The 22,439-nt window shown below is 44.4% G+C and overlaps 1 protein-coding gene across 2 annotated transcripts in view; it reads right to left on the minus strand.

Annotated features, from left to right (window-relative positions):
* GRIN2A (glutamate ionotropic receptor NMDA type subunit 2A) overlaps window positions 1–22,439 on the minus strand; it is an 880,817-nt gene that overhangs the window by 404,502 nt on the left and 453,876 nt on the right. For both annotated transcript variants that reach the window (XM_068244672.1, XM_068244673.1), the window contains one exon: window positions 11,902–12,494. In XM_068244672.1, the coding sequence (XP_068100773.1) occupies window positions 11,902–12,494 (593 nt within the window). The remainder of the gene's footprint in view (window positions 1–11,901; window positions 12,495–22,439) is intronic.

Here is a 22,439-nt window from a genome sequence, read left to right on the forward strand (position 1 = left end):
GATAACCTTTAAACACAAAACATGTCTTTGTTACAGCTGATACAAATCCTAAAATAAAGCTGCACTGTTTCTACTTCCTGATTCATGGAAGCATACATATTGTTAATAGCCTGTGCTTTCATATGAGCATATCTGTCATCTCTGCTGTGGCAGTCATGTGACACAGGGGATAGATCAAGTTACAACTTGTGATTAGGCACAAATGAGTGGGAATTTAACAGGCTAAACTCTTTAACAGGGTGAATGTTTTCCTTGTGTCCTGTGCAAGGGATTCAGGTCCACTTTGAAAGCAGGTTACGCGGCTTGACTATACTTCCTATTTTACATGTTCATTCAGTATTGGAGAACAGCTGAAGAATCCACCTGATTTTGTATTGAAGTATTGTGTTGCCTTCCTACTGTCCTGTGTTCCAATACTCCAGATGTTAGCTGAGGATGGATGAGGGAATAAAGGCAGAGCCCAACATGCCATGGACCAACCCTGATGAAGATATGTGTACTTATTAAAATGCGTTGCCTTCAGCTCTACTGAGCTTTTGTTTAGGTCCTGGTGAAGTTATGTCATGTTTAGCAAACTGTGTTGGGACAGAAGTTTGGGACTAGCATGAAGAATTCTCTAAGAACATCATTAGAGATGGCCCGAACTGTTCCCCATCGGACAGTTCCTGTTAAACATCGGCTGTTCATGTTCGTGTCTGTTTGCGAACATATGGTGTGTTTGAACCGCCCCTATACATTATAATGGAGCCAAAAATTTACCCCTCACCCCATAGTCAGCAGACACATGGCAGCCAACCAGTTATCCCTCCCATCTGGCACTCCATGACATCATTGAACTGCCTCAACTCGATCATAGGGACTGGAAAACCGCGATCGCCTGCACTCCCACGCACATGTGCACAAAAATGGCAATGTCACCATTACACAAAGATTGCTGGAGAGAGGACTAACTTTTACTTCCTGGAGGTGTCAACTAGTAAAAACAATGATTTGCTCACCTGACGTTATCACTAAAGATATTTGCGTTTTTTTGTGGTGCGGTAAATGTGACGTTTTGTCTGGGGCAAACTGGGCCTAAGCCTTACACTACCTGATCTACGTGTACACACGCTGGATGTTTTAAAGCACTTTATTCCACAAATTTAGGAATGTAATGTGATTTTTGCCCTTTAAAGGATACCAGAGCCGTACGGCTCAGGTAAAAATGGTAGATGCAGTGGGTAGGGGATAAAAAGTAAATACTAGCAGCTCCTCTTGGTCCCCTCCATCTGCCGTCATTCTTGCAGTATATATGCTGGTGGTCCCTGCTACTTTGCTGGCCTTTGCCCCGGACATACTGCGCCGTGCATGCGCATGTCCTTCCCTCTTCACTTCTGTCCACCGCATAGTTACAGGTGCAGAAGCATGCTGACACCTCCATCTCCTCCGTGCTGCGTGTGCGCTCCACTAAAGCAAGCGTCACATGCTAAGTGGAGTCACGCTGGATGCCAGCACTTGGAGTGAGTTCGGACGGGGGGTGTGATTTTGCACGGGGGAGTTAGTTTCAATATCGGGCACTCTTTTTTTCAGTAGCAATAACTAAACAATGTAAATACTATTGAGCATGTTTAGTTTTACATTATTTAGCTATCTTAAAAAAAGTATTAGTGTAAAATGTGCACTCTGCAGCTCAAAAATTCTTGTGTTAACATTTTGACCAGATGGCCAGAAGCACTAAGAAGAGTTCAGCAAGTTTTTTTTTTGTTTTTTTGCTTTTGAGGGTGTGGCTGCTGCTCATGCCTGGACTGCATCATCCACTCTGTGTAGAAAGTAAGGGGGAAGGCACAGTCTGAATTGTATTGCACACTATGAAACTGTAAGCTGTTATGCTGGACGCATTCAGTGTCTAGATTCCTGAGTTAGTAGTACTCTATAAGTCAACTATTTAACATCACCTAATCAAGAAACATATAGACAGAGAAAGACAAACTCTACAGTAGAGTGACTAAACAAATTACAATATCTGTGGGATTTTAAATAGAAGCACTGGAGAGGCAGTGGGTACAGTCGTGTGAAGCAGGGTTCTATAACTTGCAGTGTCAATTGTCCCTCGCATTAAGTATACCAGCATTGTGCGTGTGTGTGTTGTGTGTTGTGTGTTGTGTGTTGTGTGTGTGTGTGTGTGTGTGTGTGTGTGTGTGTGTGTGTGTGTGTGTGTGTGTGTGTGTGTGTGTGTGTGTGTGTGTGTGTGTGTGTGTGTGTGTGTGTGTGTGTAGTAAGAAGAACGTCAACTACCCATGTAGTTTAGTTTCCAGTCAAGCGAGGAATTTGTTATTATGTTAAGATATATTTGTTTCTCCAGCTATGTACACAGATGTCTGAATCCCACAATGCAGTGAGAGAAGATCATGTTGTGGATTTCACCTTCAAACTGTGATAGGCTAGCTGTCCTGTTAAATATTCCGTTCAGTGCAGGCGAGAGCTTATTATAGAGCAGATCGTGACAACTCCACTGAGAAAACTGCAGTTGTGTTTCTCATTTTCCTTTACAAATAATTCCTGTCACCGATGTAACACGGCAGCCTGAATACAACTATTTACAATTAGGATAAAAATAATGAAAAGCCATCTGGCGAGGTAGAAAGAAAATATAAATATGCCACAGTCAAAAACAAAATATAAATCAGCACAGCCGGTCTCGGAAATCAAGCTTCTGTCCAAAATGCGCAAGAGAACTTCTGCTGTTTCTTCTAACGACAAATGTGGCCTGATCATACATTGTACATCCAACAATACAGGATAATTCAAAGTACAGTAACCAAAGCAACCAGCTATAATTCATAATGGTTATCTAACCCCTAGCAAACTGTTATTTGTTGTTTGCTATTGGCTGCTGAGCTTTGAGCTTGCAGGTGAGGGCTCATTTCCACTAGCCAAGTTTTTGTCCACTTTGGGAAACATGCAAGTTTTGTGAATCGCAAGCACATGTATAAGTGTATCCACTACTATATACTATAGTGTATCCACGACTGTGTTATATAAGCACAATGCTGCTGCATTTATGTGCTCAAAACGTGTGTTTAAAGTGGACCTGAACTCTTGCACAAGTTAGAAGGAAAACATAGAGAAATGCACTCTGTATGTATTTAGAGAGTTAAGCTTGTCTAATCCCCCCTCATCTGTGACTAAACACAAGTAGTAATTTGATACCTCAGCTCAACACAGGATGTTTACTTCCTGCTTAAATGGAAGCAGACATATTGTTGACTGCAGATTTATTGCAGGATTTGTATGAGCTGTAACAAAGAAATGCTTATTCTTCAAAGGTTATATTGCATATATTGTAGAGCAGAGAGGAATTTTTAAGTTCAGGTCCGCTTTAATAGTTATGTGTTTACCTGTAATAGTAATGATATAGCACACACACTAAAAACTGCATAACTGGCATTGGCTATTATTCATAAAAGCAGTGCGGTAAAAAAAAATCTGTGTGGGAAAATATCGCATTCGGTAGTTTACACTTCTGTGTGCTCATTCATAAAAATGTTTACAGTTGCGATACAAGTTCAGTATTTTCCCCTGACTAGGCAGGCGGTAGGCTGGCGGTATGTTTGCGTAACATGAGAAGCTGCCTGAGTTGATACATTTTCTCCTCCAGAGACAGCGTTACTATAGAAAAGGCAGCCCCAGCTTCCCTTTACATGTGCATTTTTATTAAAAACGGCTTCTCCTTGCCTGAATCTGCGCTGAATCTGTCTATTAGTCTTTCTAAACAATCTATTTAATTGCCACAACTTAGAGGAAGTTCAAACAAATGTTACACATGCAGGCTTTCTGATGTGAATTATATCTGAAAACAGGTACCCAAGGGGTTAAAAAACACAGCCTTGGCATTCTGGAATTTTTTTTTGCTCTGCTCTCACTGCAGCTGCTGCTGAGAGGTCTGTCTCATTAGCTTAGCTGTTCTCCACATGGTTATCGCTACTTCAAAGGGAGCGGTAATCTCTGTGCTGACACTGCATGCTCTAATCTTTATGAATTGATTTATGGTGACATTTGTTAACATAATCATTGCACAAGGTGGTAATTTATCGCTCTGCCCCGGGAATGTCAGCTTTTCATGCGGAAACAGCCTTTATAAATAAACACTTTGCTAAGTGGTCGGTAAAGTCAGCTGTTTTCAGCATTTCCGCATGCGGGAATGCTTTATGAATGATAGCCAATGTGTCTAATCACGATTTTCATACGTACACCAAGCCTGAAGTAAAGTAAAGTTGTAAATCTAGTGATGTCCGTAGAATTATTGACATGTTAGGCCTTCCCTCTTGAGACACAAAGGTTCTAACACCATAATGTTACCATTAGTGTTGGTGTTTGAATACGGGTTATTGAAAAGACATGCAAATTCAAGGTTCCAAATTCCAGTAACACGAATTCGAACACCAACACTCATTTTCATAGTGTCATATCATAAAATAAGTTGTTTCATTGGAATGTGATTCTCAACTGTAACATATTAAGTTGGTTAAACTTGGATCTAGCTCTAGTTACTAAGACAGGCAACAAGGCTTTGGGGTGATTCAAGCTCATAGCAGGAAGACAGACAACTTCTTCTTGTAATTTTACAATGTTTAATTAACAGGGACGTTGATGGATGATTAATCATTATGAATTATAACGGGTCTGCTTTGGGTGCCCAATATTGCCTAAAGCAAAAATGTGATACTTAATAAATACCGGGCACAAGGCCCGTCTAACCAAACATCTTCATTTTTTAAAATTACAATGTCATAGTTTTTGATTTTTTTTTTGTCTCTTGCATTTGTTTGTTTGAAAATTATCATTAGAATCACTTTTCAGGTTTATTCTAGCTACAAATATGTATTAGTGCAATAAGAAAGTATTCACAAATGTACACTAACTAAATCTTAGCATGATGTGTGTGTAGTAAAAAGCAGTCACTCACTGATCATCCATTGATCTTCAGGTCTACTGAGTTTGCTGTGGACACTTGTCACATGATAACATGCTGGAAAGTGAATAAAGACTCATTCCAGTGTAAAATAGAGCCTGCAAAGTGAGGCTCTCTATTACTGCTGCAAAGATTAGCATGTGGTAGGGTTAATTACCCACTGGCCCGTAATTCATAATGACAGAATCTTTGCCCCCCTCGATAAAGCTAACGTACCGTTTCTTTCTAAAGTCTTCTTAAGCGTTGTGGCCACCTCTACAGATGTCACCTCGGCTGGCCCACAGTTCAGCAGCCACAGTCTAATTGGTGGCTGCCAAGCTGTGAGGTGCAATCTTATAGATGAAATGGGTGGGGTTTTTGTAATTCATTAATTACGAACGAACAGGTGAGTAATTAAACCTACTGACCAACGATCCTTGCAACAATAATAGAGAGCCTTACATTGGGGTCCTGGAGAAGAGGGGCTCTAGATGGCGCCTAATACATTCACTATTAACTTTGCTTTGTTGCTCCACCCACTGACTTTGTCTCTGTGCTCATGGACTATACACAGTGTGTGTTGCATAAGAACATAAATTGCTCAGTCAATGCATAGCGTAGGGGCAGGTAGCGTTGGCTAGATATGATGTCCCCATTAAAAAGTTTCTGTGGAGCCTCATTATGTCTAGCTATGCCACTAGTTTATGGGTACTGGGTAGTGTTGGGCGAACAGTGTTCGCCACTGTTCGGGTTCTGCAGAACATCACCCTGTTCGGGTGATGTTCGAGTTCGGCCGAACACCTGACGGTGCTCGGCCAAACCGTTCGGCCATATGGCCGAACTAAGAGCGCATGGCCGAACGTTCCCCGAACGTTCGGCTAGCGCTGTGATTGGCCGAACGGGTCACGTGGTTCGGACCCGAACGCGCTCTGATTGGCCGAACGGTCACGTGGTTCGGGTAAATAAATACCCGAACCACGTCATATCTCCGCCATTTGTCTGTGGGTTTAGCTTTGGGTAGGCAGGCAGGGTAGTTCGCGCTCCAGCCACGCTAGCCAGGGTCCCCCCTGTCATTGTGTCACTGCTGGGAACAGTAGTACACCGCTTGCTCAGCCACACTATATAGCATTCTGTTTACTGCCACTCTGTGTACCTCGCTCAGCCACACTATATAGCATTCTGTTTACTGCCACTCTGTGTCTGCTGGGAATAGTAGTACACCGCTTGCTCAGCCACACTATATAGCATTCTGTTTACTGCCACTCTGTGTACCTCGCTCAGCCACACTATATAGCATTCTGTTTACTGCCACTCTGTGTCTGCTGGGAATAGTGGTACACCGCTCGCTCAGCCACACTATATAGCATTCTGTTCACTGTTCTGTGTCTGCTTGGAATAGTGGTACACCGCTCGCTCAGCCACACTATATAGCATTCTGTTTACTGTTCTGTGTCTGCTGGGAATAGTGGTACACCGCTCGCTCATCCACACTATATAGCATTCTGTTCACTGTTCTGTGTCTGCTGGGAATAGTGGTACACCGCCCGCTCAGCCACACTATATAGCATTCTGTTCACTGTTCTGTGTCTGCTGGGAATAGTGGTACACCGCTCGCTCAGCCACACTATATAGCATTCTGTTTACTGTTCTGTGTCTGCTGGGAATAGTGGTACACCGCTCGCTCATCCACACTATATAGCATTCTGTTCACTGTTCTGTGTCTGCTGGGAATAGTGGTACACCGCCCGCTCAGCCACACTATATAGCATTCTGTTCACTGTTCTGTGTCTGCTGGGAATAGTGGTACACCGCTCGCTCAGCCACACTATATAGCATTCTGTTCACTGTTCTGTGTCTGCTGGGAACAGTAGTACACCGCTCGCTCAGCCAGAGTATATAGCATTGTGTTTACTGCCACTCTGTGTACACCGCTCAGCCAGACTATATACCATTGTTTACTGACACTCTGTGTACACCGCTCAGCCAGACTATATACCATTGTTTACTGACACTCTGTGTACACCGCTCAGCCAGACTATATACCATTGTTTACTGCCACTCTGATTCTGCTGGGAACAGTAGTACACCGCTCGCTCAGCCAGACTATATAGCATTGTGTTTACTGCCACTCTGTGTACACCGCTCAGCCAGACTATATACCATTGTTTACTGACACTCTGTGTACACCGCTCAGCCAGACTATATACCATTGTTTACTGAAACTCTGTGTACACCGCTCAGCCAGACTATATACCATTGTTTACTGCCACTCTGATTCTGCTGGGAACAGTAGTACACCGCTCGCTCAGCCAGACTATATACCATTGTTTACTGACACTATATAGCAGACTATATAGCATTGTGTGTACACCGCTCAGCCAGACTATATACCATTGTTTACTGACACTCTGTGTACACCGCTCAGCCAGACTATATACCATTGTTTACTGCCACTCTGATTCTGCTGGGAACAGTAGTACACCGCTCGCTCAGCCAGACTATATACCATTGTTTACTGACACTCTGTGTACACCGCTCAGCCAGACTATATACCATTGTTTACTGCCACTCTGATTCTGCTGGGAACAGTAGTACACCGCTCGCTCAGCCAGACTATATACCATTGTTTACTGACACTCTGTGTACACCGCTCAGCCAGACTATATACCATTGTTTACTGCCACTCTGATTCTGCTGGGAACAGTAGTACACCGCTCGCTCAGCCAGACTATATAGCATTGTGTTTACTGCCACTCTGTGTACACCGCTCAGCCACACTATATAGCATTGCGTACTCTGCCAGTCAGTGTGTATATTGCTGGGATCAGTAATACTCCACTCACCGTCAACCACTATATGAGCTCAACATGAGTTCCCCAGAGACCTCCGCTGTGAGCAGCACTCCCAACAACAGCAACAGCCAACGCCCCACGCAAGCTATAACATCCACCCCAGCAGCCAGTGGTCAGCAGCAGCCCTCCCCGGAGGAGAACGTTGTGTCCATCAGTCCGTCGCCAGAGCGATTAATGAGGGCTGCCATTGAGGAGATGATGGGGCCTGATGTGGAGGAGGAGGTCTGGCTCAGGCCAGCATCCCAAGTTAATGTTGAGGACGATGAGGGGTCTGTGTCTGGGGATGTTGGGGTGGCAGAGGTGGTGGGTGGGTCAGACTCAGGAGAAGAGTTGTATGATGAGGATGATGATCGGGACCATCTGTATGTGCCTCAGAGTCCGACCCCGGAAAACATGTTGTATCGTGTGTTTAGGTACTAAAATCTGCGTTCCCTCCCAGTAGTGTTGGGCGAACAGTGTTTGCCACTGTTCGGGTTCTGCAGAACATCACCCTGTTCGGGGTGACTATATAGCAGACTATATAGCATTGTGTTTAATGCCACTCTGTGTACACGGCTCAGCCACACTATATAGCATTGTGTTTACTTCCACTCTGTGTCTGCTGGGAACAGTAGTACACCGCTCACCCGCCACTGTATAGCATTGTGCTCTGTGTCACTGCTGACAATAGTGGTACACCGCTCACCCACCACTGTATAGCATTTCTGTACTGCCACTGTACTGCTGCCAGTCAGCGTGTACTTTAAGGATAAGTGAAATGAGGAAGAAATCCGGTGAAAGAGGGAGGGGCAAGGGAAGAGGTGTTTCCCCTGACGGTTCACGTACAGGCCACAGGGGAGCACCCAAGAAAACCCACTCAATACTGCCCATGTTGTCCAGGACAACAACCCTCACAGATCCAAAAGAACAGGACCAGATAATTACTTGGATGACCTCTCAAGCGTCCAGCAGTGGGTTAAGCAGCACCAGCACATCACGCACGAGGTCCGAGTCCTCAGCCAGTTAAAGTCTGGGCTTTCTTTGAAGACTGCACTGAGGATGTTACCATGGCGATTTGCAAGGTGTGCAAGACCCGCCTGAGCAGGGGGAAAAGTATTAACAACCTCTCCACCACCAGCATGAGCCGCCACATTCTATCCAAACATCCCACTCTGTGGGCAAACGCGGCAGGACAGGGTACCACCAGCAACACTGCCTCCCTTGGGTTCACCAGACTCACCACCAGACCCGCCTCAGCAGCAGCAGTAGCCCAGCCATTGCGTGGTTCACAACATTCACAAACATCAGACGATGCTGACACTGTCACTTTCCGGACTAGTGCTCTTGAGGTCTCCCAGTGTTCATCAAACACAACAACCAACAGCCCTTCGGTGTGCAGCGCTACGGTTGAGTTGTCTGTCTCTGAGATGTTTGAGCACAAGAGGAAATTGCCAGCAAATGACCCCCGGGCCGTGGCAGTAACAGCCAGCCAGCATAGCCAAGCTTCTGGCCTGCGAAATGCTGCCATATCGAGTGGTGGAGACAAACAGCTTCAAGGGCATGATGTCAGTGGCCATCCCACGTTACGTTGTTCCCAGCCGCTACCACTTTGCGCGCTCTGCAGTGCCTGAGTTGCATGAGCACGTGGTCAGCTAAATAACCCGAAGCTTGAAGAATGCCGTTGCCTGCAAGGTTCACCTCACCACTGACACCTGGACGAGTGCGTTCGGCCAGGGTCGATACATCTCCCTTACCGCGCACTGGGTGAACCTTGTGGAGCCTGGCAGCGATTCCTCACCTGCTACGGCGCGGGTGTTGCCCACGCCGCAAACAGCTGGATAACAACAGCAGCACCTACCTCTCTGACTCCTTCTCCTCCAACGCATCTCAAAGCTGTACCTCATCCGGAAATGCTAACCCAGCACCAGCAGCAGTAGGATCGTGGAAGCAGTGCAGCACAGCTGTTGGCATGCGTCAGCAAGCGTTGCTGAAGCTGATCTGCCTTGGGGATAAGCAGCACACAGGGGAGGAAATTTGGAGGGGAATAAAGGAACAGACGGATTTGTGGCTGGCACCGCTGGACCTGAAACCGGGCATGAAGCTAGACACCTGGCACGAACTGGCAATGTACGCAATAGAGGTGCTGGCTTGCCCGGCAGCCAGCGTTATGTCGGAACGCTGTTTCAGTGCTGCCGGAGGCATCATCACAGATCGGCGTATCCGCCTCTCCACAGAAAATGCAGACCGTCTGACTCAAATTAAAATGAATCAATCCTGGATTGGAAACGACTACGCAACACTCCTGGACCCCAACCAAGTAACATGACCGATGAACATCTGGGATGGTTTAGCGTTTCCGGTCCCTGTTTATTGAACCTCTCATCTGTATTACATTTATGACTGCATGGCGGCAAAAAGCATTGCTGCTATATCCGCACGCTTTTTGTCCTCATGCAAGGCCTGGGTTGTTGTGTCTCACAAAGCGTGGCCTTCTCCTCCTGCGCCTCCTCCTGTTCCATCACGTGTGCTGCTGCTGCTGCTGCTGCTGCTGGGTTACCGTTGCCGGTCCCTGTTTATGGAACCTCTTATCTTTATTACATTTATGACTACATGGCGGTACAAAGCATGCTATCCGCACGCTTTTTGTCCTCATGCAAGGCCTGGGTTGTTGTGTCTCACAAAGCGTGGCCTTCTCCTCCTGCGCCTCCTCCTGTTCCATCACGTGTGCTGCTGCTGCTGCTGGGTTAGCGTTGCCGCGTGGTCCCTGTTTATTGAACCTCTTATCTTTATTACATTTATGACTACATGGCGGTACAAAGCATGCTCTCCGCACGCTTTTTGTCCTCATGCAAGGCCTGGGTTGTTGTGTCTCACAAAGCGTGGCCTTCTCCTCCTGCGCCTCCTCCTGTTCCATCACGTGTGCTGCTGCTGGGTTAGCGTTGCCGCGTGGTCCCTGTTTATTGAACCACTTATCTTTATTACATTTATGACTGCATGGTGGTACAAAGCATGCTATCCGCACGCTTCTTGTCCTCATGCAAGGCCTGGGTTGTTGTGTCTCAAAGCGTGGCCTTCTCCTCCTGCGCCACCCTCCTCCTGTTCCATCACGTGTGCTGCTGCTGGGTTAGCATTACCGGTCCCTTTTCCTGGAACCTCTTATATGTATTACATTTATGACTGCATGCCGACAAAAAGCATGTTACCTGTGCAAAGAAAACAGACATTTCCCGCATTTAAAAGACAGTTTTCCCTTTGAAACTTTAAAATCGATTTTCTCAAAAACTATAAGCTCTTTTTGCTAATTTTTTTTTTCCTCTTGTACCCACTCCCAAGGTGCACATACCCTGTAAATTTGGGGTATGTAGCATGTAAGGAGGCTTTACAAAGCACAAAAGTTCGGGTCCCCATTGACTTCCATTATGTTCGGAGTTCGGGTCGAACACCCGAACATCGCGGACATGTTCGGCCTGTTCGGCCCGAACATCTAGATGTTCGCCCAACACTAGTACTGGGGGGAGGTTCAAGGAGGAAGGGGGGCCCATAAAAAAATGCTATGGGGCGCGGTCATTTTTAGCTAAGCCCCTGGAAGTCATCTTTAACAGTGAGACCCTCAGCTTGAAAACTATAGAATAGCACTTGAGGGTCCTTCCTCTGACAAAAATATGGCAAACCATGCAGAAAGGATTTGAAACCCATCTTATTTCCAAATCATACAACACTTTCTGGATTCTGGACATAATTGAAAATACTTTGTATGCATAAAGTTGCTATTAATTTTAAATTAGGGGAAAGAAAAACATACTTAACCAAGGTAGTAATTAGTATTATATATTTCAAAACAAGCCCTAAATCTAGGAAAGATGCTATGACAAGCTTCTGCTTAATTCACATATACACTGCCGTTAATGAAGAGAAGCATCTGCGTGTTCTACATCCTAATGACTTTTCATGTCTGAAGTCACCATCATTAATTTATGATCAGCCATGTAGAGGACTGCTTAACAAACATTTCTGGTTATTCTAGTTTAAAAAGTGGGGGGGGGGGAGGGGGTTTGAAGGGAATGTAACATGACAGTAAATGAGGCATCAGATTACGTTAGCATGCAGTAACTATGCTTTGTATAAAGTTTGAAGTCTTACTCGTGAAAGGTGTGAGTTGGCATCTCATTGCGCTCAGTCTGACTGTAGCAGTTGGTCTTGGCTTCGGGAATTGATGAGTAGGTCTCCAACATGGCTGATGCAGCTGTGGTAATAATTCCGAGGCCATCTCTTACTCTTGCTTCCATGCCATAGTCCCAGTCGTCATAAGACACAGAAACTAATCCAGAAGGAAATTCAAATGGTATGATCTCTTTATTCCCTACCACCATGTTGGGTACAATCCAAATGTAACCATATCCCATGAGGCCTAAGGAGCGAGCTTCTTCAAAAATTTTAAGTGATTCTTCCTTTGAACAATAAAGGAGTATAACAGAAGAATGGATTTTCTTCAGCTGAGTTAGTGTTTGTGCATCAGTATATGATGCGTCCAAAGTAATTACATTCTGCACATCCCAATCCACAAAACTATTGTCAACAGTGGTTTTTATAAAACTAATAAAGTCTCTGTATCCTGGAAAAGTGCTTGTTATGACTGAAAAAACATGCCAGTCATATTCCTGCATGATGCTAAGCATGACAGTGGCTTGCTGGGTTATTGAAGCTCCAAACTGGAAAAAGGCAGATGATGCATCCTGTAAATAAAACAAACAATGCAAAGATTAGAAGCCAATACAAACATGCAATGCAGCACTCCTAAGACAAAAGTAATATTTTTTTTTTCACTGACTATAAACCAGGATGATAAAAGTAAATATTATTTATTACAAACAATTGGCTCCATGTAATTAAATTGGAAGGCTCTCCCTTTTCACTGCAGTGCCTTACTAGCTATAGATAGTTGCTGAAGACTTAACCTGCTGAGCGGTCTGGACGAGCTCAGCTCGTCCAACACCGCCAGAGGCTGCCGCTCAGGCCCTGCTGGGCCGATTTTTGTCACTTTGCCAGCCGCGTGTGCTGCCTGATCGCCGCTTCTCTGCGGCGATCCGCCGCGAGCAGCGGCGAAAGAGGGTCCCCCCAGCCGCCTGAGCCCAGCATAGCCGGAACAAAAAGTTCTGGCCAGCGCTAAGGGCTGGATCGGAGGCGGCTGACGTCAGGACGTCGGCTGACGTCGATGACGTCACTCCGCTCGTCGCTATGGCGACGATGTAAGCAAAACAAGGAAGGCCGCTCATTGCGGCCTTCCTTGTTTATTCTGGGCGCCGGAGGCGATTGGAAGAACGCCTCCGGAGCGCCCTCTAGTGGGCTTTCATGCAGCCAACTTTCAGTTGGCTGCATGAAATAGTTTTTTTTTTATTTAAAAAAAAAACTCCCGCAGCCACCCTGGCAATTTAATCAGAACGCCAGGGTGGTTAAAGAGAAACCGTGACCAAGAATTGAACTTCATCCCAATCAGTAGCTGATACCCCCTTTTACATGAGAAATATATTCCTTTTCACAAACTGGTCATCAGGGGGCGCTGTATGACTGATATTGTGGTGAAACCCCTCCCACAAGAAACTCTGAGGACCGTGGTCCTGGCAGTTTCCTGTCTGCGAACCTTGTTGCATTGTGGGAAATAGCTGTTTACGGATTTTTCCAACTGCCAAAAAAGCAAGCAGCAGCTACATCACCTGCCAGCAGTAAAAATGTCACCATGTGATAAATGTCAGAATGTAAATCAGGGATTTAAAAGATTTTACAATGGGCAAACACTGACTAAATCATTTCTACATAATTATTGTAAAAATAAAGCACTTTTTTATTACATTATTTTCACTGGAGTTCCTCTTTAAGGCCCATACCCACAATGCAATTTTACCAACGACTTTTCCAACGAACAGCAATACTTTGAGCGACAAGCGGCCATTTCTGTGATCCAATCTTGTGACATTGGTACAGGCGTGTGATCACGTGAACGTTATTTGGCCACGCACATCGATAATGACCGTCTGGTGGATCTTCAAGATCCCAGACAACTCTCGCGCAAAGTATCACAATCACTTGAAGTCTCGTTCGTGACATCGAGTGACGATACTCATCAGTTTTAACATCTTATTTTACATTACTATTTATGTCTACATGGAGACTAAGGACTGGACTATCTGACTGTCTGGTGGTCCCTTTTAAAAAAAATTTCATGCAATTATCCTACTTTTGGGGAATTCAAAGAAATTACTGAGGTCCCTGTGAACTTTGAATTTTGTGGTTTTATTAATCTATACGTGTTTTTAGGCAGGATATTGGGGGGAATTTAATCCCTAAAAGGCACTAGCTTCATTTTTAGATGTAGCCAGTTATTAATAAAAAAAATATTTCCTTTAGTTGCCATGGTTCATTGCCTTTTTGTTGCAAAGTCTACAATCCCATGTCTTTTGTGCTGTGGGTTGATATCCAGATGGTAGTATTACATGGCCTACCATCATTAAAAATTCAATGACTCAGTAATAGATTTTCAAAACTGATGCCTTTATATAAAAGTTATAATACCATACTTTTGCACTGCATTTCTATTTCCACTGAAAATGATTTGTAAAAATTTCATACATACATGATTGTTTATATAATATTGCACAAAATGTTAATCACTCTCACCCATTACAAATGAAAAAAATCACAGCAAAACTGAATGGTGGTCAGAAAACATGATCAGTATAATTTCACCAGATAAGTGATTCAGAAAGTGTTACAGCCTGGAAGTTAGTATTTGTAGAAGAAGGGCAGTGAGTCACTGTTGCTATTCTAAAGTACTGGACACACAAAGGGTGGTAGCCAGGCAGAGCTGGAGGCAGTAATGTGTAGATGCTCTTACGTGAAATTGCCAGTGCCACCTTCTAAATCCAACATGTTTTGCCCTTAATACAGGTATTCATCAGGGGTACTCATAGTGACACCTAACCTTAACTATCTCCAAAGCCCCCGCACACACTTACACACACTCGCAAACCCCCTTCCTGATGCATAACCTTCCCATCCTGAACAAAGCCCTGCAAAAACAATAAATGTCGCACTCAAAACCACCACACAAAAGGATAAAAAAGCAGCAAAAAAAGCTAAATATCGGGTGCTGGGCACCCAAACTTTCCTTTTGGTTCTTGCTTGCCACTAATATCTACGAAAGTGAGTGGTGGCACCTGATTTGTCTAGGAGCCACAAGCACCCGATTTGGTTGATACTGTTTTTAGGATGTGATGTTTTAAAAGACTGCCTTAAATGGTAACTCAACATTTCACTTCAACTAAGGTCAGTACTTTGATTTGTCCAAAATGAGAATCAAAAAATCAGGTCATATTTTAACCACTTGCCGACCGCACACTCATACCATGCAGCGGCAAAGTGGTAGCTGGAGGACCAGCGACGCACATCTGCGTCACCAGGTGCCTCCCTAATTAATCAGGAAAGGCCGCTCGCGCGAGCGGCCGTTTCCTGTTAGATCACGGAGCGGGTCTCCGTGAATAGCCTGCGAGCCGCTGATCGCAGCTCGCAGACTAAATGTAAACGCAGGAGACGTTTGTCTCCTTTGTTTACATTGAACGGCGCTTCTGCGCAGCAGCGCCGTAAGGCAGATCGGCGAACCCCGGCCAATCAGCGGCCGGGGATTGCTGCCATGTGACAGAGGACATCCTGTCACAGGCTGCACAGGACGGATAGCGTCCTGTGCAGCCCCGGTCACCAGGGGGGACAGGTAGGAGAGGAAGGGGGGAATTTCGCCGCGGAGGGGGGCTTTGAGGTGCCCCCCCCGCAACATGCCAGCCGGCAGGAGCGATCAAACCCCCCAGCACACCATCCCCATAGGGGGGAAAAAAGGGGGGGCGATCTGATCGCTCTGCATGCAACTTGATCTGTGCTGGGGGTTGCCCATAGAAAGCAGAACCCAGAATGTTGATAAATGCATTTTTAAGGAAGGCAGGTTCTCTGCAAAGTTGTGGCATTTGGATTTGTGTTACTTTTACCTCTTTACAGATATAAAAGTGAAAACCTTGATGTAGTGTGTGTAATGTGTTGTGAAAAATGATGCAGTCAGCATGAGAGTCGTAACAGTGACAGCAAATGGGATACAAGCAGATGCCCAGCTCAGAGTGATAATACACTGTGACTACAAGCAGTGCCTAGGTGTGTTGGAATGCAATGCAAACATAAGTAACTAAAGTCCCTAGTTACTAGTAGCATGAATCATGATCACTAAGAAAATAGTGACGAGACACGTAATTAAATGTTTTATGAGGATAGGTAGTCAGACAAGCAACTTCTATCTTCATGACATGACTTTTTTGTTTTGCGGAGTAAAGTAAAAGTTTAAAAAGACGTATAAACAAGTAACTAGTTATGATCAATCTTTTTCCCAGTTTGCTTGAATGGCTGATAAAGGGACAGCACTGTGGTTTATAATGCAAGATGTAGATTCTATGTCCAAGAGAACCCACGGGGGATTTGTTTTAATGTAGAATCAACATCTTAAATTCCCAAGTAGTAAAGTGGTACTAAACTCAGAAGTTCCGCTCTGCTCTAAAGATTAGCCATAGCCATAGCATGAGAACCTTTATGGGAAAAAAAATCTGTATTACAATTTATGAAAATTCTACAAAAAAAACCCTGAACTTCTAACCTGGATTCAATTTGCAGGTGTTCACAGAAAGGGTTAAGCTTCAATGTTTATGCATGAGTAAACAGCCAGCAGAGATTATGATCTTGCAGTCTGTGTTCCCAGCTACTGATAAGAAAGTTGATCTAGCTAAACAAACAAATAACACAGGAGCAGTGACTATTAAGCTGCTATATGTGCAATGAAGACTTTTCATTCTGGGCTGTGCACGACTATTGGTCCACTTTCAGTAAGAGCTGACAGCTTGTTGTAGTAAGATACTGTAAGCTAAGACTACAGCTCCACACTAAATAACTCCAAGCCATAAGGACATACATGAATCAACACTGTCAGAGCTAGTGGTATTGAGAGATTGGAGAAGTTCTAAGCCTTATGTTTAAAGTTCTTAACAGTGGTTCCAGAACAGGATTGAAGGTGAAGGTGAATTGAAATCCAGTGTTCCATCTCCAATGGTGCATTTTGTGTATCTGGCAAGAGGGCTAAGTGAAACAGATATTAGTTTAGTACCAATTCAACAATTATGGAGAAAATTATTGAGACCAAACATTCAGCTTTCCTTGCAGATAACAACTCCGCCTGTTACAGGAAAACCATATCTACATTGCGTTTTACACAGAACATTGCACAGCATAGTGCAAGATGCTCTGCCATAGCTTATAGCCAGAAACATTGTGTAAGTTTCAAGCACACTATTGATTGTGAATAAATAAAATTTAGGAAATAGGACAGCCACCTAGTAACATCTGGTAGGCGGTGGCCTGCTGAATCTGCTGCTGGAAGAAACAAGCTCACAGAGATTGTGCTGCCAGCCTAACAACTCTTTTTCTGGGAAACAGATGGTTTATTCTACACCTTAGTAAAGAAATATTTATAATTATACTATTTTGAAAGAAATAAGATAAACAAACTTGTTGCATTAAACCAAAAAGGAATGTATTAAGCAACAGCAAACCTATGTTACACATTAATCAACACATAAAATAGGAAGCAATAACATATGGCGCTGTATATATTCATTCACATTTTTTGAAACAGATTCTGAGGAGTCTTCTTTTTGTCATTTTTTGCATTCTCTGATTGCCTGAGTACTTTCAAGTTGACTCTGCATTCTCTGATTGGTCCAGTGCTTCCAAGTTCTGTGATTGGGCTAAATTTGGCAAGTTGTGGTAAATCCGATTTCTGATCGAAAATGCAGATTTACAACCGGAAATGGGGAAATTTAATTTCTGTGGAATCCAAATGAGCATCCATAATCAGCAGGTCTTAATCGGAACACTTCTTAGGTTCTGTGTAAACCTAATGGTTACAGTGTTTCTGGTGCTGGTACCTTGGACAGTGTATAAAAAATAAGCTTAAAGGAACACTGTCATGAAAATCTTACAGTTAAAAATACATGTAAACACATACAAATAAGAAGCATGTTTCTTCCAGTGTAAAATGAGCCATAAATTACTCTTCTCCTATGTTCCTGTCACTCACAGTAAGTAGTAGAAATCTGACAGAACAGATTTTGGGCTAGTCCAACACTCCATTGGGGATTCTCAGCAAGGCCTTTATTCTTTATAAAGACACTCCTTGAACAATATTTATAAAAAGATGCTGGGCAGCCTCCTTGCTCTCTGCATACTTTTTTGGCAGTTGGATGGTGCAACTGCAATTCAGTAAGTGCTTCTGAAAATAAAGAACACTGTAACAAACATGGAAGAGACAGCTGCGGTGAACAGCGATACCACCGCAGCTGCCTCCATCTCCCTGCCTAGCGATCTATCCGGTCCTCGGGCGTCTAGCACACCGAGGACGGGTTTGTCAGCAGCACATAGGGTTGCATTGTCGCGCGCGCGCGCGCACAGACGAGACCTTTATGCGGGGAGGAGGCACGTCAGCTGACCGGCCGGTCGGCTGACGTCAGAGGAGACACTCGCCGCTCCTCATTGGTTGATGAGAGAGGGCGTGCCGGAGGGGTCTCCTCTGCTTCTTAAGCTTCCCTGAATCACTCGCAACTTGTCTGCTGTTGCGAATACTTCGTGTTAGCTCTCAGACCTTAGATAGATCCGGTGTGTTTAGATTCGGGAGGAAACCGGGGATTTCACACAGTGATAGGATTGTTTTATAGCCATAATCATAATTGAATATTGTATTATCTGTGTATGACTCTTGCTCGTTCTGACTATTCTTACTCTCAGTGATTCTGTACTTCTGCCCATCTGACTCTGCCTGTTAAAACCTTCTTGCCTTTGCCTTCTGACTTTGTACCGTATCTGCCAGTCTGTTGCCAACTCGTTTAGTCTGACCACTCTACTCTCACCAGAGGGCCCTAGTCTCTGGTGAGGGGTTTTGTACTGTTAGTGCCCACCGGCTCCTCTGGTTTGGCATAGCTAAACCTATCAGTACTACTGTTGCACCAAGCACTATACTTTACTATCACATCCATGAAGCTGCCTTCTCCTGTTGGTACTGCAGGATATTGAGATGCAATTAGAAGGGAGCTACCAACTATCGATAAACAAGTTGTTTTTTTTAAATACTCTGTATTAGGGTTCACATTACCACTAGTGCCAGGGGCACTGCACGCGCATCTCCTGCTTGGGGGCGGAGCTCCGCCCCGCCTTCAGTCTCCAAGTGGCAATCGCTGCTCGGGATACTGTTAGACGGCGTGATCGCCATCTATTTACATGTACAGCGCTGCGATCTGCAGCAGCGCTGTACTGGGGAAAGCCGTGTGACATGGCTATCCCCCTGGGGGACAAGAGAGCGATCGGCTCTCATAGGCAGAAGCCTATGACAGCCGATCGCCATGATTGGCCGGCTGGGGGAGGGAGGGATTGATTAAAAAAAAAAAAATAGGCAAAAATAATGAAAAATATATAACAAATATTTATTTTTAAAAAAATAAACAACTGGGGGGCGATCAGACCCACCAACCGAGAGCTCTGTTGGTGGGGAGAAAAAAGGGGGGGGGGAGATCACTTGTGTGCTGTGTTGTGCGGCCCTGCAGCTTGGCCTTAAAGCTGCAGTGGCCTATTTTACTAAAAATGGCCTGGTCACTAGGGGGGTTTAGCACTGCGGTTCTCAAGAGGTTAAGCTGAATACCCATCAGCAGGTGTGGACAGATGGATCGAGGATCACCAGTCATTTATATGCAATTGTCATGTGCAGCGGTGGAATCGTACAATCGTGTAAACGATCATTTACACAATCGTGGCAAACCCGCGCAAGTCAATGCGGATCGGAATGATCCTCAACAGCTTAATCGGACATTACGGACGTTTAAAGATGAAAAATCGCCTCGGGTGGCATGTGTCAGTCAAAATTGTTTAACAAATTTTCGTTAAACGATGTTGCACAATATTGCAAAAAATTGTTCAATAGGTATGAGCCTTAACACCTAAGGTTTTTTTTAAAAAAAGTTCTATACCCAGCGTCTGACTGTGGCTATAGTGTTGGCACTGAATTTTGTGAGCAATAGAGTATTTTTTCTTATTTCAAATAGAAGTAATAAATGATGTGTGCACATGCAGAGGCATGTATTTATAGCAAGCATGTTCTATCCACTGACGTGACATGAACAGTCTTAAATAATAATGTGCATAAATATACATATTTAATCCTACAGTGTATTATTAATGTAAATTCATGGAAAAATCACATTAATGTGCTTTATGATTGCAGTGCATGAAGAATTGATTGCCACTTTGTACAAGAGCTTGCACTGAAAAACGCCACTATCTAATATTGGCAGGTACTGGACACCGCCCAAAGCAATCACCTATAAAATTCAATGGTTTAATTACAAAACTCAATTACAGTTTAGTGCGGTATTATCCAAGAAAGGTTTACTAAGAGAAGAAGTCTATCAACATGCCCTGAGTGTCCTTTGCTGTAAAACAGCAAGTGTTTTCCTGAAAGCAGAGAAGTAATGTAATCTATGCTATTTCATCAGGCCAGTCCTCTCCAAATCCATCAAATTATGATAGATTTATGGTGTCTGGGCACAAACCTCCAGGGCTACGACCACACGAGATGCAAGAGTCAATTAGGTTTATTTAACTTTGATTTTGTTTCAAGTATGAATAGAGGATCTGAAATGGCTCTGTTGACTGTCTGCAATCAGCTAGAGTGGCGGACATTTGTTTATAGGATGACAAATGCACAAAATATGAATGCTTCCCTTAGTTTAAAGACAGGGATGGCTAGTTAAGCCAATTTATGTGCTTCACATCAAAATTCTCAGCTGAGAAAAGAAGTTTATGCAAGTGTAGTTTATGCTACCATATAAAAACCAGTTTTAACAGCACTGTAAACAATGGAGTGATTAGGGCCACTAGCAATATTTTCTTAGGGTGTCTAATACTTGAGCAATAAAGTATTCCTTGACATCATGAATGTATGTGGACAAGGTGATGTACAGTCACATACATACAGCACAATGGCACAGAGACATGTGGTTCTTTCTTAGTCCTTAAGTTAAGTAGCTCTCCTAGATGCAAAGCATACTGGGAATCTGTACTGGGAATCTCAGTGTGGACCAGTGGCATAGCAAATGTTTGGAATTCATGTTGCAGCACACATGCGCAGAAGCCTATTTTTTCAATACATTTCTGCACGATTAACATTTTGTCCACAGGAAGTGAGCACTGCAGAGCCTCACTTCCTGCTTCACTTGCAGCCAGAAGGAAGAAGATACATTTTAGCATTGTGGTGCAATGTGATCTGCTAATTTTTTTTATTTTCAATGTGAAAGAAGAGATGTATATATACATATATATATATATAGTGGGTTGCAAAAGTATTCGCCCCCCTTGAAGTTTTCCACATTTTGTCACATTACTGCCACAAACATGCATCAATTTTATTGGAATTCCAGGTGAAAGAACAGTACAAAGTGGTGTACACGTGAGAAGTGGATCGTAAATCATACATCATTCCAAACATTTTTTACAAATAAATAACTGCAAAGTGAGGTGTGCATAATTATTCAGCCCCCTGAGTCAATACTTTCTAGAACCACCTTTTTCTGCAATTACAGCTGCCAGTCTTTTAGGGTATGTCTCTACCAGCTTTGCACATCTAGAGACTAAAATCCTTGCCCATTCTTCTTTGCAAAACAGCTCCAGCTCAGTCAGATTAGATGGACAGCGTTTGTGAACAACAGTTTTCAGATCTTGCCACAGATTCTCGATTGGATTTAGATCCGGACTTTGACTGGGCCATTCTAACACATAGATATGTTTTGTTTTAACCTCTTGACGTCCAGCTAACGCCGATTGGCGTAAACTGGTCGTTTGCAAGTTTCCATGGAAACGGCCGTTCGAGCGGCCTTTCCATGTCTGTTCACGGAGGCTGTCTCCGTGAACAGCCGGAGAGCCGCCGATTGTGGCTCGCCGGCAAAATGTAAACACGCGGGGAACAAATCCCCGCTGTTCACATCATACGGCGCTGCTGCGCAGCAGCGCCGTAAGGCAGATCGGCGATCCCCGACCTCTAATTGGCCGGGGATCGCCGTCATTTGATAGGCTGAAGCCTATCCTACAATGCGCAGGACGGATATCCGTCCTGCGCAGCTCAGAGGGGAAGGGAGAGGGACGGAGCGCTGAAAACGCTGCGGAGGGGGGCTTTGAAGAGCCCCCCCCCCCGCAAAGCGCAGAGAGCCGGCGGCGATCAGACCCCCCCAGCAGGACATCCCCCTAGTGGGGAAAAAAGGGGGTAAGTCTGATCGCCCTGGCTAAAACCTGATCTGTGCTGCGGGCTGGAGAGCTTACGCAGCACAGATCAGCCAGAAAGCCACTGGTCGGCAAGTGGTTAAACCATTCCATTGTTGCCCTGGCTTTATGTTTAGGGTCATTGTCCTGCTGGAAGGTGAACATCCGCCCCAGTCTCAAGTCTTTTGCAGTCTCCAAGAGGTTTTCTTCCAAGTTTGCCCTGTATTTGGCTCCATCCACCTTCCCATCAACTTTGACCAGCTTCCCTGTCCCTGCTGAAGAGATGCACCCCCCGAGCT

This window comes from Hyperolius riggenbachi, chromosome 7 (genome assembly GCF_040937935.1).
Source record: "Hyperolius riggenbachi isolate aHypRig1 chromosome 7, aHypRig1.pri, whole genome shotgun sequence".
In the NCBI taxonomy this organism is placed as follows: domain Eukaryota; kingdom Metazoa; phylum Chordata; class Amphibia; order Anura; family Hyperoliidae; genus Hyperolius; species Hyperolius riggenbachi.